The sequence below is a fragment of the Vidua macroura genome, chromosome 18, assembly GCF_024509145.1.
Source record: "Vidua macroura isolate BioBank_ID:100142 chromosome 18, ASM2450914v1, whole genome shotgun sequence".
NCBI classification, from domain to species: Eukaryota; Metazoa; Chordata; class Aves; order Passeriformes; family Viduidae; genus Vidua; species Vidua macroura.
The window spans coordinates 10219969-10233333 of record NC_071588.1 but is presented as its reverse complement, the minus strand read 5'-3'; the positions used below and the strand labels follow the sequence as shown (position 1 = coordinate 10233333).

The following is a 13365-nucleotide window of genomic DNA, read 5'->3' as shown; positions in this document are numbered from 1 at the left end:
CCTGGGCACTCCAGGAGGTGTTGGTGTGTCCTTACTACACAACTGAGGTTGTGTGGTAGAGCAGAACTGACCCTGTGTTTGCCACAGAAATATTTCATGGTGATGAGCTTTCCCTTTAATAATCTTCCATTCCCACCTTTTCATGTTCCGAAATGGAAATCTAGGGGGGGAAAAAAGAGTTTAAACCCACTGCACAGAATCAGGGTGCCAGTGCTTGTGTTGGAGCACTTTTTATCACTGTCACCATTCAGTGCCCAGATGATGTCAGTGGGAGAGGTGCTGGATGCTGCTGCTCCTCTGGCCAAGGGAGAACTTCTTCCTGCTTCCCTGTCCAATATTTGAGGGAAGGGCAAGGTCAGTCATGGAGCTGACACGGGGAGAAAGACCTGACCATGCCTGGAATTTGTAGTGCAAACCCAGAAATTCAGGATTTATTCATCTCTCAGTGTTTACTCTTTCAATGGCAGCTGGAACAGATTTTTTCCTGTGTGAATGGGTGCTCAAGATCCCACAGTGGTTGAGAACAAGCAAATCAGCAAGCTCTGATGGTTCCCTACATGCTGGCTGCTTCCCATTCCTCAGCATCTGTGAACACCTTCCCTGCACAGAAGGGTTGTGCAGTTGGGAGCATCAGGTGGCCTATATTGCAGAGAATCAAAAATGGGAGTTCTGGCACCAAATTCAATAATATGGGATGATATTTGGGTTTTCCAACTTCCTTTCATGGGATTTGCTGAAATCCACCCCCAAACATGAGACCAGGGCAGTGTTTTTAGAAGAAAAGCACCAAGTCTGGGGCTGTTCACTCCACAGCTGTTCCTCCTGGTGCAGTCCAGGATCTGGGGCCCTCAGGTCCTTGCTCTTCTCCCCATAGATCAGGATATTGCAGGAGGTAAGACTGGCATTCCTTAAAGTAATCCAGTGTTCAAGTTGGATCTCTTTCCAAAAACAAGCTGAAGCAGTTTAGGAAGTGCAGAGGTCACAGAAGAACTTATGTTAGACAGTTGAACACTCCAGGTGACCCAGTGGCTGCAAAAGCATCATGTGAATATGAAGGAAACTGGACAGAGCTCCAGAGAAAATCGTCAAATGAACTATCCACAAAGAAACAGGCTGTGGATGTCTCCTTTTGAACCTTGCAGTAGTGCTTTAATATTGCTCAGATTAAAGAAAATAATGAAAATCAGCAAATGTGAGTAAGAAAGATGAAGGAGCTTAACTGAGGTCATAATTCAATCAGCAATTTTAGTAGTCATTTTTTCCTGGACCACTTTAATCAGTTTTGTGTGGTAACAGTAACCATCACTCACCTGGAACAGTGGTGGAAAATACCCTGCATATTTCTGCTGTTGGAGTAAAAGTTGCCATCTGAAATGGAGACCAGGCACCTACATCTCCATATTATTTCTCAGATTATTTCGTATTCTTCTTATTATTATTCTTATTATTTTGCTTCTTATAATTTATTATTATTTCTCAGTGATCCATAAATTAAAAGCTACAACCAGAAATCTCTTGAAGCTCAGCCAGCTGTTGTTTGAAAAGGAGGGCAGAGGTTCTGCATGTTGATGAGACTACACCTCTCCATGTTTTCAAGGGAAAGCTGTTTTTTTAATCTCTTCAGAGATGCATTGATCTGCACTTCTGGGTGTCTTTCAAGCTTGACCCCTTAGGTCCCCCCTTCCTCGTGCAGCTCCTCAACAGCTGCTTTTACAGTTTTCAAAGGCAATGATCAAGTAGTTAAAACTTCATAGAATCCCAGAATGGGTTGGGTTGGAAAGGATCTTAAATCTCATTCCACTCCTTGCCATGGGCAGGGACACCTCCCACTGTCCCAGGCTGCTCCAAGCCCCTCCAGCCTGGCCTTGGGCACTGCCAGGGATCCAGGGGCAGCCACAGCTGCTCTGGGCACCCTGTGCCAGGGCTCACCACCCTGCCAGGGAAGGATTCCTCCCTCACATGTGTGATATACCATTTCATAGAAGGATCAGACAGTGAGGACTCTATCAAAGGCCTTGGTGTTCTCTTTGAAATCCAAATGCCAGCAAAAGATGGTGTGATCTCATCCAGGGCCTGCAGAAACAATTGTCTGTGTCTGTGGGAGCAGGATTCCCTGGATGTGGCCAGGAAAATGGCACCAGGGCAGCCTGACTCCAGAGCCAGGTACCTTCACATGGAGCTGTTCCCTGCACCCTCTTCTGCTGAAACACTGATGTTTTATTCCAGAGGGTTGAGTTTCTCCCAATGGACTCACCTGGCTGCTGCCTTTGTAGACCTTTCCTCTAAAATTTTGGACTTGTTCTTTCTCATCTCCTCTTGCTGCGAGAAGCAGCTGGCAGTGTTTTGCTCAGAGCTCTGCTTCCTCCAGCACAGGGGAGCTTGGAATTTCAGTTATCTAGAGGTGAAAATTCCTGTCTTTTAGGAGAGGTTCAGTATCTTGGATAAACAGTGTAGAAAAGGGAACTCTAAACAGCTGCTGCTTTGGAGAAGTTGCGAGCTCAACTTCCTTACGTAAAGCTAAAATCATGGAGGGGTGAAAGAAAGTTTGGATTTTATGGCAAATGAACTGCCTGTGGGAGTAGGTTGGAAAAGACATCTCTGTTCTCAGTTTTGTGTATGCCAAAGATGCAGAGAGATAAGAAACTGAGAAAATGTCATACCTTAATAAAAGCTGTTCTGGTTTATACAGGTTTTTTGTTTTCCTGATGACCTGATTGATTGTTGTGTGCTGCAGGGAGAGATCCAGGAAGCTGCAGCTTTCTGCTGTGAAGGATCCAGACATTTCCTGGTTATATGGAGAACAAATTTTGTAGTTATCACCTTTTGCCTCATGATAATCTGTGGGGTTGTTTGTGGGTTTCTTCCTGAGGGGCAGCTCTGATCTCTGCTCCCTGTGACCTGGGACAGGGCCCAGGGAATGGCTGGAGCTGTGCTGGGCAGGTTTAGGTTGGATATCAGGAAAGGTTCTTGCCCTTCTGGGGGAAGAATGGGCACTGCCCAGGGAATGGGCACAGCCTCGAGGCTGCCAGAGCTCTGGGAACACTTGGACAATACTTCTAGGGATGCCCAGGGTGGGATTTCTGGGGTGTCTGTTCAGGGCAAGGGGTTGGACTCCCATGGTCCTTGTGGGGTCCTTCCCACTCAGGATATTCCAAATAATTCATAGAGTTCCAGGAGTCTTTGTCCCAGAACACCAGAAAGGTGATTACTGGGACATCCCCAAATTTTCTTGTTAAAATGGTTGCTGGAGCTGTTCATTCATTAGGGGCTTAATCTTTAAAACCATAATCCTTTATTCATTCATAGTCTGAAGGACTTCTCTGGCACTGAACTGGGCATGTTCAGTAACTAATGTTCATTTCTTCCACATTCTCCCATTCCTGAGATCACCATGTGCAGGCTTTGTCTTTGAAGACTGTCCTGAGTGTTGGACTCGAGTGGAGATTATGGTGACAAATGAAGTCTTTATCATGAGCTTGCTGAACACAGACATTAAATCCATGAGATGTCCACCAAGTCTGCTGCTCTCCTCTCTCATCTTTAAGATGAGATACTGCTTTTGTTTTCTTCTGACTTTTTAATATCTCATCTTCTGTTGTGACTGGAAGGCTTTATCAGCTAGGCTTGTAATTAGCAATTGCATCCTATTGTTAGGGATAAACATCCTAGATTTCATGGGAAATCTTTCCAAGATGGAATTCTTGTCACGATAAAGCTGAGCAAAATTGGAAATGGGGTGCAGAGGAGCAGGGAAAAAACAAGGATAAAAGTTAATGAGTTTTGCTGTAAATAAAACAAGTGCACATTCTACATCTCATTAGAGATCAGACCAAAGGAGACTGGCAAAGTTGTTGGAGGATCCTTAGATCCATTTTTTCTTAGGCTTTTGCTGTTTGCTTTGTTCTGCCAACGTCTGGGAACAGAGTGTGCCATGCAGAACATCCCATTGCTCACAAAAGGGCAAAAATAGCACATCCAGGAAGATCTTGTGCTGCTGGTGGCTCCCAGATCTCCATTTCTCTTCAAGTGCCTGACCACGGCTGTTCTCTCCCAGCTGGATGTCACTGAATGTTGTCAATGGCATGTGTGAAGTGTTGGTGGTCTGCCTGTCTTACCTGGCATCTGTCTCTTATCACTAACTTGGATTCTCAGAGAAATTTTCCTTACCTGGAAGTTTCTGGCAGAGATCTTATTCTTGCTGAACTTGACTGAAATGTGCAAGTTCCTGTGAACACTTCCCAACTTCTTCCTAGTGCGGCTTTCCTTGGTACTCTGGAAAAACCAGAAGTGTTTTGAGCTGTAGCAGAACACAGGGCTCACACAGTGTTTGTGTTTCTGTGGTCATTCCTACAATCCCACGTGCTCCTGGTGCCTGCCTTGGATCTGATTGGGTCTCGAGCATGTACAGGCTCCTCAGTTGCTGAGGTTTAAGTGTATTTAATCCAGCCTACTCCAAACTGACATTCTGAAATTTCCTGTAGGAAGGGGGTGTTTGTCCATCACCACCTGGTGGGTACTCAGCCTCACTGAAGTGATCAGCCCGAGTCTGACAGTGCTGTGGTCAGGCTGGTTCTTTGGTTCCTTTGCAGTCTTTGGGAGGCTTTTCCTGAGTTCCTCTTCGCACTCCTCCCAAGTCTGGGGGGTCATTTGGACCAAGACAGGTGGCACTTGCTGCCTGCCTTGGGTGACCTTATTCAGGGTGTTCATCTCTTGATTCTGGAGCTCTGACTTGGCGTCCTGTCACCTCCCAGCCCTGGAGCCAGCAAGTGTACTGGGATGGCAGCTCCCTAAAGCAGCTGCTCTTCTGTTGAACCTGAGCCTTCCCAGCTCTGTAGGTGTATCCCATCCTACATCTGAACTCCAAAAATCTCCACAAAACTGCCTTTGAATGACAGCAGCACCGTCACAGGGGCCAGTTCTTTTGGGCTGCTGTGGAGGAATCCATCAGGAAAGCTGCAGGAGGGACTCTTGGTTCATAAAGCTTCAGTGATCTCCTTCAAAGGCTTGAGCTCTTCACACTTCAGTGGGAAAGCAAAGGTCCCCTTGCACAGAATCAGGGGCTGCAGTTCCATACATGTACAAAGTTCTTGGTTCTCAGGTCGTACAAATGATCAGCAGATCTTCATAAGTTCCTGAGACTGTCTTTAAAAAAATAAAAACCAATCTTGGACGCTTTTCTTCTTTTGAAGTGGAAGCATCACCATTTGCATTTTCTTCTGAACATTTTTGGCACAGCCTGTTGGTGTTTTTTTTTTTTTTTTCTTCCTTTCACATGGATACGCTTGGGCATGGAAATGAATGTGGAACTTGTGAGTTTGTTTCAGCTGAGCAGGGTTTAAAATCTGCTTAGACCATCTGATCAATCTTGTTAAGAGCACACAGTTCCAGAACAGTGTTCCCTTGTTAGAAAACTTTCAATTCTGGGAAGGAATGAGCTCAGTCTGCCATCATCTTGAATTTTAAGGGGAGATTTTGAAGGACACTCCTCGTAGCAGAAAATAGATGTTGAGGGATTGAATTGGCATGGGGGTGACTTGAGGAGGAAGGCAAGAACGGGGGTTTGGGGGGGTTCTGGCTGCTTCTAGGAGTCCATGCCACCCTCAGGATGTGAGTCCTGTGTTTGAATAAGGTTTTCCCTTGTGTCTGAAGAACACTGTCCATCAGCCACCTTTGTTTCCAGATCTCCTCCAGTGTGTCCTGGAGTGATAATAATGCCTCAGGTTTAGCTTTTATATTTTTCACATTCTGTGCTGCTTTAGTGTGTACTTCTGAGCTTCATATCAGGGGATGGTGAGCTCTCTTCACAGAGCAGGGAGACAAAACAATTCCTTCTCTAGCTGGGGACCAAGGACAAATGATCCAAATCTCAGGCCCAAGAGCACAAACAACGTGGGCTGAAGAGAGAAAAACAAGCAGGATGGGACTGCATAAGCTAAAGCTGTAACTTGACAATTAACTCCAATATGCAAATGGAGCAGAACTTATAAAAGTGAGAGACCCCGTCAGCAGTTGTGCATTTTGTGACCATTTTGGGTTTTGCTGCCCAAGGTAGATCTTTTGAGGCCTCTTAATAAATACCTACTTTATTCTTTAGCTCCATCTAGTCTCTGTTCTAAGGCAGCCTTCACAAGGCATCCATGAGTAACCAGTCCCTTCCTTTATTTGTAATAATGCATTTTCTGCTGTGTTACTGAAAACACTTAAGTCTCAGGAAAAGATGGGGGCTAAAAGTTAGGACAGCGAAACCTTGTGGCTTTGTGAAATTGAACAGCAGCACCTCCAAAGCCCATTGACTGCTGAGAGCAGAGCAGGGCCTGGCTTCCAGCACAGCAGCAGCTTGTGTGGGAAGCGAGGCCATGGAGCACTTGTTGCCCTGTTCCTGAGTGCAGGTTACAAGACAGATCCATGAGCATGAGCAGGAGAACGAGCTGCGGGAACAGATGTCAGGATATAAGCGGATGCGGCGCCAGCACCAGAAGCAGCTGATCGCCCTGGAGAACAAGTTGAAGGCCGAGATGGACGAGCACCGCCTCAAGCTGCAGAAGGAGGTGGAGACACACGCCAACAACTCGTCCATTGAGCTGGAGAAGCTGGCCAAGAAGCAAGTGGCTGTGATGGAGAAGGAGGTGAGTGCAGGGAGGATCTGAGGGACAGGAGAACCCAGGTCTCCAAGGGGGGCTGTGGGAGGTGCTGCTCAAACCCGTGGTCTGAGGGGCAGAACGAGAGGACACGGTCTTTAGCTGCACCAAGGGAAATTTAGGTTGGACGTTAGGAAAAAGTTTTTTACACAAAGTACTGGAATGGCCTGCCTGGGGAGGTGGTGGAGTCACCATCCCTGGATGTGTTTAGAAAAAGATTGGATGTGGCACTCGGTGCCATGGTTTAGTTGAGGTGTTAGGGCTGGGTTGGACTCAATCATCTCAAAGGTCTCTTCCAACCTGGTGATTCTGTGACCTTATGCTCCCTGGGGCAGCCTCGAGGCACATTTCTGCCTGATGGGCACTCCGTTGGCATCCACCAGTGCCACGGCTGCATAAAAGGGGCTGTGGGCACCTTGGTGGGAGCTTTACCTCAGCTGAGGGGGTGACAAAGCTGTCACTCAGTCTAAAAATCAGCAAGTTAATCCACATAAGAAACTGGTGTGGTTTTGGTGATGGGGTAAGAAGCACAAGGAAGCCCTCAGACTTCTGTGAGCATTTTCTGTGCAAGCAGCTTTGCTGTGGCTGAGTGCTCATGGCTTTGTCTGGCACAGTCACCAAAATGACTGACCAAAAACCACAACATTGATTTCTGCTGGATTCTGCACCTGCTCACTCACCTTTTTTTCTTTTTTTTTATTGTTATTTTTCTCCTCTCTGTACATTGCAGGCAAAGGCAGCTGCAGCAGATGAAAAGAAATTCCAGCAACAGATTTTGGCTCAGCAAAAGAAAGACCTGGCGACCTTTTTAGAAAGTCAGAAGAAACAATACAAGCTTTGCAAGGAAAAGATTAAAGAGGCAAGAAACCCTCATTTTAGGGGCTGAAGGGGTGTGGAATGAACACGAACCAGTCTTTCGTTTTGATAAACCTGGGCCAGCCCAGGGGTTTAAGGGATACTGTCAGGCTTGGAAGCAAATTTTGGATTCTCAGCAAGTAAATTTTCAGGAGCTGGGAGCATCTGGCAGCATTTCCAGAGCAATTTGTGAGGGTGGCTACAGGTGCCTTTACAATTTGCTGTAGAGCAGAATCTTTTGAAACCAAGGGTGATGAGGGAAAATGGGACTTCACAGAGAGTTCTTCTTCCCCTTTCTCCTCATCTGTTTTTTCAAGTAATCAGAGCAGCCATTCAGTGTCCCTTGACTAAAAGCTCTGTGATCACTTACATAAACTAGGAAGAGAAGTAACTTCATATGTACCAAAATGCCTTATTTATCTTCACCATGTTGCAAAAATAATTGTCTGTTAAGGTAAAGGTGAGAAAATGATAATCAAGGAGCTCAGTGGCCACTTCTCCTCCTACTCTTGGTGTGGGTCTGGTGCAGCTGTAGGGGCAGCAGGGCTGAGCATGGCCAGGTGATAGCTCTGGCTCTGTTGGTTTGTAGCAGGATTTTGGTGTCCTTTCATGAACTGAATGGCAGAGGAGGAGCCAGGAAGGTCCCCCATGTCCTGTGTCACTGTGGTGCTAAGGGAAGCCTTGCTTTGACCCTGCAGGAAATGAATGAGGACCACAGCACACCCAAGAAAGAGAAGCAAGAAAGGATATCCAAACACAAAGAGAACCTGCAGCACACACAGGCTGAAGAGGAGGCCCAGCTTCTCAGCCAGCAGAGACTCTACTACGACAAAAACTGCCGTTTCTTCAAGAGAAAAACGATGATCAAGAGGCATGAGATGGAGCAGCAGAACATTCGGGAAGTATGGCACTCCTCACTTCCTCTCCCAGCCTTTTTTATCTGCCTTAGCTTCGTGTCTTGGCTGAACTTAGGTCTTCATGTTTCTAGTTGCTAAATAGACCTGAGAAAAATGTAAGAAAATATGTTTTGGGAAATGGTTTTCCCTGCAGCTGTGGCTGCTGTGATCAGCTGATGGATGGCAGTGTTGACTGCAGACAGAAACGCCCTGTGGGCCCCTCCTCTGGGCCTGATGCCTCATCCCAGCTCCTGAAGGTTGGGTTTGGGGGTCCTGCCCCACTTTGGGCTGTGGGGAGAGCCGTGGGATGGGGATGTGGGTGTCAAGGAGCAGCTTTTCACACCCTGCTTCCCTTCGTTGGTTTTTGCCCCTTGCCTCAAGGCTGCCTGTGGTCAAACACCACTTTGGAGAAAGAGTTTCCACTTGGAAATGTTCCTGTGGCCATCACTGTAGTATCTGAATTCTTCAGTGATGTTATTTTTGGATAAAGACTGTCAGATGAGAGGGTGTTCTAGTGAAAACTGAGTAAGGCATGGTCAAAAATTGTGTTTGACCTGCTCTCCTCAGGCTTTCCAGTATAATTTGTACTTGTTCAGAGCTTTGCTGCCCTTGGGTCCAAATGTGCCAGGGGCTGCTCAGCTGCTTTGCTGAGATCCGGATATCTCAACCCAGGCACCCTCAAAACTGTTGACTCCAAAAATTCAGATTTGAGCACCCTTATCACAGCATGTCAGCTCTGTGGCAGGGATGAGAACAGAGTTCAGTTGCCTAGCATGGCATTTAACCAGGAACACACCTCTGACCTCATGAGAGACCTAATTTTCAGAATGATCTGAGTTTTTATTCCCTGAAAATTACATCCCTACTGATTCAAATGTGCCAGTACTAACTACTTGGATCACCTGAAGTAAATAACACTTTCAAAATGTGTTTTCCATATTTTAAGTAACCACAGATGCTGTTTTTGTGCAAATGGGAAAGTGTTTGAGGGAAGTGGAATGACAGTGTGTGTTTATGCTGCGTGAACTGAAATCAGGTGTGGAATAGGCTTGGGAGAGGCTGGCTGAGCTATCCTGGGGTGAAGGCACATGTGCCACAGCTGTGCCTGGTCAGTGTCCCACCTGCCTTTGTGCCAGTGGGAAGTCATTTTGGCACACCAGTACATGTAAATTTTAATCTTGGCTGTCAGGGGTCAAGTTTTGCTTAAATGTAAACACATGCTACACCCTTAGGGCCAAGAGGGCAGAGGGAAACCTTGGCCCTGTTTCCTTCCCCATCCTCTCAGCTCAAACCTGTCCCAGGTATAGCAGCCACAGGGGCTGGAGTTTGCAGGTGATCCTGTTGAGAGTTAAAACAGGATTGGCACATGTGAGCAGCAGCTCAGAATAATTACATTTTTTGCTTCTCCTGCAGAAACCCCTTAGGCTGAGGCAGCGTGGGCTGGGCACGGTGTGGGGTGGGGCAGCCCTGCTGTGCCTGGCTGGTGCAGCACGGAGCACAGCCTGAGGCTGCAACCTGAGCCGGGATCAGGGATGCACCGGCGCCATCTGTGAAGGGGTACAGCTGGAGTCAGCTCCGTGCTGCTCAGGGCGTGGCTGACACCTTGAGACACAAATGTGTGCAATAACCAGGGAGGCAACTGGTGTCTTCCCCTTCCTGGGCTTGTGGCTTGAGGAAGGTTATCCTGGGCTGTGGACACCCTGTGCAGGAGCTCTTGGTGAACGCTGCAAAACCCTCTGAGCCTCGGGCTCCAGCCTTGTTTTAAAAACGAGCTGCACCTTGGTAAAAATGCCACCTGGACAATTCATCTTCTCACCTGAGGTGGTGTTAGAGCCACTGACCTCTGCTTTGGCCACTCTAGTGCAGGTGATGGAAGGGGGAGCTCATTGCCAGTGCCCACCAGGGGCACAGGGGAATTTAAACCAGACAAGATCCCCAATTCCATCAGCCCAGCCCTGAGCACTCTGGGATGTGTTCATGGAAAGCTGCTGCGAGTTTCTGCAGGCACAGAGGGCTTGTGTGGGGTCCTGGTGCCACCTGCTGGGGACTCGTGGGGCCATCCCTGAGCAGGGGATGGATGGAGGGATGGATGGATGGATGGATGGATGGATGGATGGATGGATGGATGGATGGATGGATGGATGATGGATGGATGGATGGATGGATGGATGGATGGATGGATGGATGATGGATGGATGGATGGATGGATGGATGGATGGATGATGGATGGATGGATGGATGGATGGATGGATGGATGATGGATGGATGGATGGATGGATGGATGGATGGATGGATGGATGATGGATGATGGATGGATGATGGATGGATGGATGGATGATGGATGATGGATGGATGGATGGATGGATGATGGATGGATGGATGGATGGATGGATGGATGCGGATGGATGGATGGATGGATGGATGCGGATGGGTGGATGGATGGATGGATACGGATGGGTGGATGGATGGATGGATGGATGGATACGGATGGGTGGATGGATGGTCGGTCACTGGGTGGTCACTCCTAGCATCCCCATGGTGCTGCTGGGTTTGTGTTTCCCTGTGACACACCAAGTCCCTGCGCTGTGCCGAGCAGTGAGCAGGAGCTGCAGCCAGGGCTGCCCGCTCAGCTGTGTGTGTGTGTGTGCAGGAGCTGAACAAGAAGCGGACGCAGAAGGAGATGGAGCACGCCATGCTGATCCGGCACGACGAGTCCACGCGGGAGCTGGAGTACCGGCAGCTGCACACGCTGCAGAAGCTGCGCATGGACCTCATCCGGCTGCAGCACCAGACTGAGCTCGAGAACCAGCTGGAGTACAACAAGCGGCGCGAGCGGGAGCTGCACAGGAAGCATTTCATGGAGCTCCGGCAGCAACCAAAGAACCTGAAGGTGCTGCAAGCTTTCCTCCTCCTCCAGCCTCTGTCCTCCATGCAGCACCCGTGCTGTGGGACCACCGCTCTCCACACCCTGTGCTCTCCCTTTGCACAGAGCATCCCCTCCCTTTGCACACAGCAGCTCCGGATAAGGGAAGTTGTGGGCTGGGGTAGACCAGAGCTCACAGGGGGTTTTTAAAGTGCTGTGCTAATTGAGGCTGTTGTAAAATAGTCCAGTCCTAAGCAAAGTGTTACAGAAGTTGTTTCTGACAAAGCTGTGTGTTGTTCAGGCCCTCGCTGGTGTCAGCTTAGGATGATGAGGATGGAGGGTTTGTGGTGCTTTCAGAGTCCAGAGAGAACACAGAGCACTGGGAGTGTGTGCTGAGCTCTGCACACAGACCTCTGAGCTGCTCTCTGTGGTAGAGGCATGTTCCTCCTCCCAGTGTCACAGAATCACAGAACAGCCTGAGTGGGAAGGGCCTCACAGGGATCATGGAGTCCAAATCCCAGCCCTGCACAGACACCCCACCAGTCCCACCCTGTGCATCCCTGGGGCATTTTCCAAGTGCCCTTGGAGCTCCGGCAGCCTCACAGCCGTGCCCATTCCCTGGAGAGCCTGGGCAGTGCCCAGCACCCTCTGAGGGAAGAACCTTTTCCTGATACCCAGCCTCAACCTCCCTTCCACAGCTCCAGCTGTTCCCTGGGGTCACTGGTCACCAGAGAGAAGGCACATTGCTGTCACTCAGTCACACCCTTGCTAGTTCTTAGGTCTGCAGCCTCCACATAGTGCAAGGTTGAGGTGGGAAGGACATGGAAGGGGAATGATGCTGTGAAAAAGCAGATATGTTTTGGGAGGCAGGTGATGGGCTGGGTGATCTGCAGGAAGTGGGCAGTGCCCTGGGCTGAGGAGGGCTGAATGGGTGCTGTTCCTGGCCAGGCTGCAGCAGGGCCTGAGCTGCTGCTGCTGGTTAGTCTCTGTGGGAAGCACACACAGGGGAGCTGTGGTTCCCACCACCCCACCCATGTGGACGTACCACAGCCTCTCCATTCCCAAAGCCCTTCGTGCTCTTCACATCATTCCTTCCTTGGCAGGCTATGGAAATGCAGATCAAAAAGCAGTTCCAGGACACATGCAAAGTGCAAACTAAGCAGTACAAAGCACTGAAGAATCACCAGCTGGAAGTAACTCCAAAGAGTGAGCACAAGACAATTCTGAAGAGCCTGAAGGACGAGCAGACACGGAAGCTCGCCATCCTGGCCGAGCAGTACGAGCAGAGCATCAACGAGATGATGGCCTCGCAGGCGGTACGTGCAGGGGGCTCGGGGGCCTGGCAGCACCCTGGGGGGCACTTCTCCAGCCATTGAATTATCAAAACTCTTTAAACAACACATCAGGTGCCACTTTCCCGCTTGGAATAGGTGTCCTGTGGAACACGCGTCCTTTCCCTGCTCCCCTTGCGTGCTGGGGTTTAGGATTGGATTTCTGAGGCTCTGCCTCAGCGTGAGCAGAGCAGCTGCTGCTCATGAAGCCTTTCCTGCTTTCTCCCTCTGCCACCAACACCAGCAGCTTTGGGAAGAAATAGAGTGGTTGTGTGACTTGTGTGGGAGCAGAGGAATTCCCAGCAGGGGTTTGAGCCTTGTTTTCCCGATGCTCTCACAGCTCCGGCTGGACGAGGCCCAGGAAGCTGAATGCCAAGCCCTGAGACTGCAACTCCAGCAGGAGATGGAGCTGCTCAACGCCTACCAGAGCAAAATAAAGATGCAGACAGAAGCACAGCACGAAAGGGAACTCCAGAAGCTGGAGCAACGGGTGTCGCTGCGCAGGGCACACCTGGAACAGAAGGTACGTTCCAGAGGGGGTTTGGGGACACGGGGCAGGCTGTGACTGCTCCTTGCAGAGGGGGTTTGGGGACATGGGCAGGCTGTGACTGCTCCTTGCAGAGGGGGTTTGGGGACACGGGGCAGGCTGGAGCTGTGACTGCTCCTTGCAGAGGGGGTTTGGGGACATGGGCAGGCTGTGACTGCTCCTTGCAGAGGGGGTTTGGGGACACGGGGAGGCTGGAGCTGTGACTGTGCTCCTTGCAGAGGGGGTTTGGGGACAC

General features: G+C 49.4%; 1 protein-coding gene across 3 annotated transcripts in view; it reads left to right on the top strand.

Annotated features, from left to right (window-relative positions):
- Positions 1-13365, top strand: part of TAOK3 (TAO kinase 3) — a 75446-nt gene that overhangs the window by 61398 nt on the left and 683 nt on the right. For all 3 annotated transcript variants that reach the window (XM_053994291.1, XM_053994292.1, XM_053994289.1), the window contains 6 exons: positions 6390-6626; positions 7369-7497; positions 8192-8395; positions 11040-11279; positions 12356-12568; positions 12924-13106. In XM_053994291.1, coding sequence (XP_053850266.1) covers positions 6390-6626; positions 7369-7497; positions 8192-8395; positions 11040-11279; positions 12356-12568; positions 12924-13106 — 1206 coding nt within the window. The remainder of the gene's footprint in view (positions 1-6389; positions 6627-7368; positions 7498-8191; positions 8396-11039; positions 11280-12355; positions 12569-12923; positions 13107-13365) is intronic.